General features: G+C 49.5%; 1 protein-coding gene across 1 annotated transcript; it reads left to right on the forward strand.

Annotated features, from left to right (window-relative positions):
* Nucleotides 1–132: 132 nt before the first annotated feature.
* On the forward strand, nucleotides 133–1290 carry TEOVI_000320100 (uncharacterized protein; the record flags this gene model as incomplete). Its single annotated transcript, XM_067226152.1, has 1 exon — nucleotides 133–1290. One exon carries the CDS (start codon nucleotides 133–135, stop codon nucleotides 1288–1290), a length of 1158 nt encoding a protein of 385 aa, XP_067082253.1.
* Between the last annotated feature and the right edge of the window lie 188 nt (nucleotides 1291–1478).

Genomic DNA, 1478 nt, shown 5'->3' on the forward strand with positions numbered 1-1478 from the left:
ATTTCTCTTGTGAGGGACGCTGTCAATGTTTCTTCTGGTGGAGTTTTTGTCGCGGATATTCCTTCTACCGGTCCATTGGTTGGTTGTAGTGGTGATAGAAAAGTATTGCAACAACCGGTGAAAATTACGCTGATGGAAAAGTGGTTTCCTGGGAGGACGTTGCAGAATGCGACTCTGGACCCTGCCCAAGCACCACTGTACCAGTACACGGAAGTGTCGACGAAGCGAATGAAGGATGCCCGAGAGCGTTTTGTTTCCTTAAAAGCCGGGGTGGAGGATGCGTTGAAGTACTCTTTTGTGGGCGAGTGCACTAATTTTGACGAAGTTGTCTCCAGAATGACCAAAGAGAGTTGGATTGAGCTTCGCAACACCCTATTTCAAATATCGTCGCGTGCTTCCTTGCGAAGGAAAAAGGGTGCAGTGAGGGCCATGAAGTACATTTTGTCAACAAATGTTGGGGAACATGTGCCGAAATCCTCAATTTTGCGGCACTGGAACGAATATCTTTTGATTCATGGCCCGGAACAGGGATTCCAGCCTACCCTTTCGCTTTTCGTTTGGGTCGAAAGTGCGGGCATTACCGCTCTCTTCACTGCCGTCGTTAGCCGCGCACTAAAATTGTTTAAGCAAGGCAAAAAACCAATGGCGTACTCGTTTTATGATGCTCAGGAGGAGGCTGAGCCCAGTTGTTGTGTTGAGGCTGCTACAAGTGAAGAAGACGAGTGCGTTGACAGCGGCGAGGTGCTTTCTTGTGAAGGGAGCGTTGAAAAATCGGCAAAGGAGAGTGAACCGATCGCAGTGGGGACTGGGGAAGGAAACGATAATAATTTAGTGAGGCCGCCTTCCCTAGTGGAGCGCCTTCCTCGACTCGGTGGTTGTTCAGAGGATGTAATATCGCTTCTTTCGTTCTTGCGCGTATTAATGCCAGTGGACTATCTGGACGAGGATGGGAGGATGATTGGTCGCTCCGCTGGTTACGGCGTTTGGTTGTATGCCTGCTTGACCGCTGTTGACACACCCTTTGACCCGGACTTGGACCGACTTGTTCATGAGTTTTTCCGTACTTGTTGCTTACAATTACGGGTACTCGGGGAGGCACACAACGTCCGCGGAGATGATCGTGGGGCGATACTGAAAGTTTTCCCATCCCGCAAAGATGACCCCCCTCAGTCGTCACAATACAACTCCCTTGGTGATGTGAGGAAGGAGGATGTGTTGGCACTCCACACCATTATCGTTGTGCTAGCCAAGTTATTCCGCCTAAATGGTAATCGTTTGGTTCCGCTGTAAAAGGATTTGAGGTACTGCAGTTACAACGTTCGAGTGGGCACTATACGAGATGGCAGTCGGGGCATAGGTGAGAGCGACTGCTAATGAAACGGAAAGGAGAGTAGTTACTTCAACTATAAGGTTTCATGGACAACGTTTGCACCTGGTTTCAGTGTCACTTACGTGCGGTGGGTTGCAGTTTGCTTTCC

This window comes from Trypanosoma equiperdum, assembly GCF_001457755.1.
Source record: "Trypanosoma equiperdum strain OVI genome assembly, contig: ctg_687, whole genome shotgun sequence".
Lineage (NCBI taxonomy): Eukaryota > Euglenozoa > Kinetoplastea > Trypanosomatida > Trypanosomatidae > Trypanosoma > Trypanosoma equiperdum.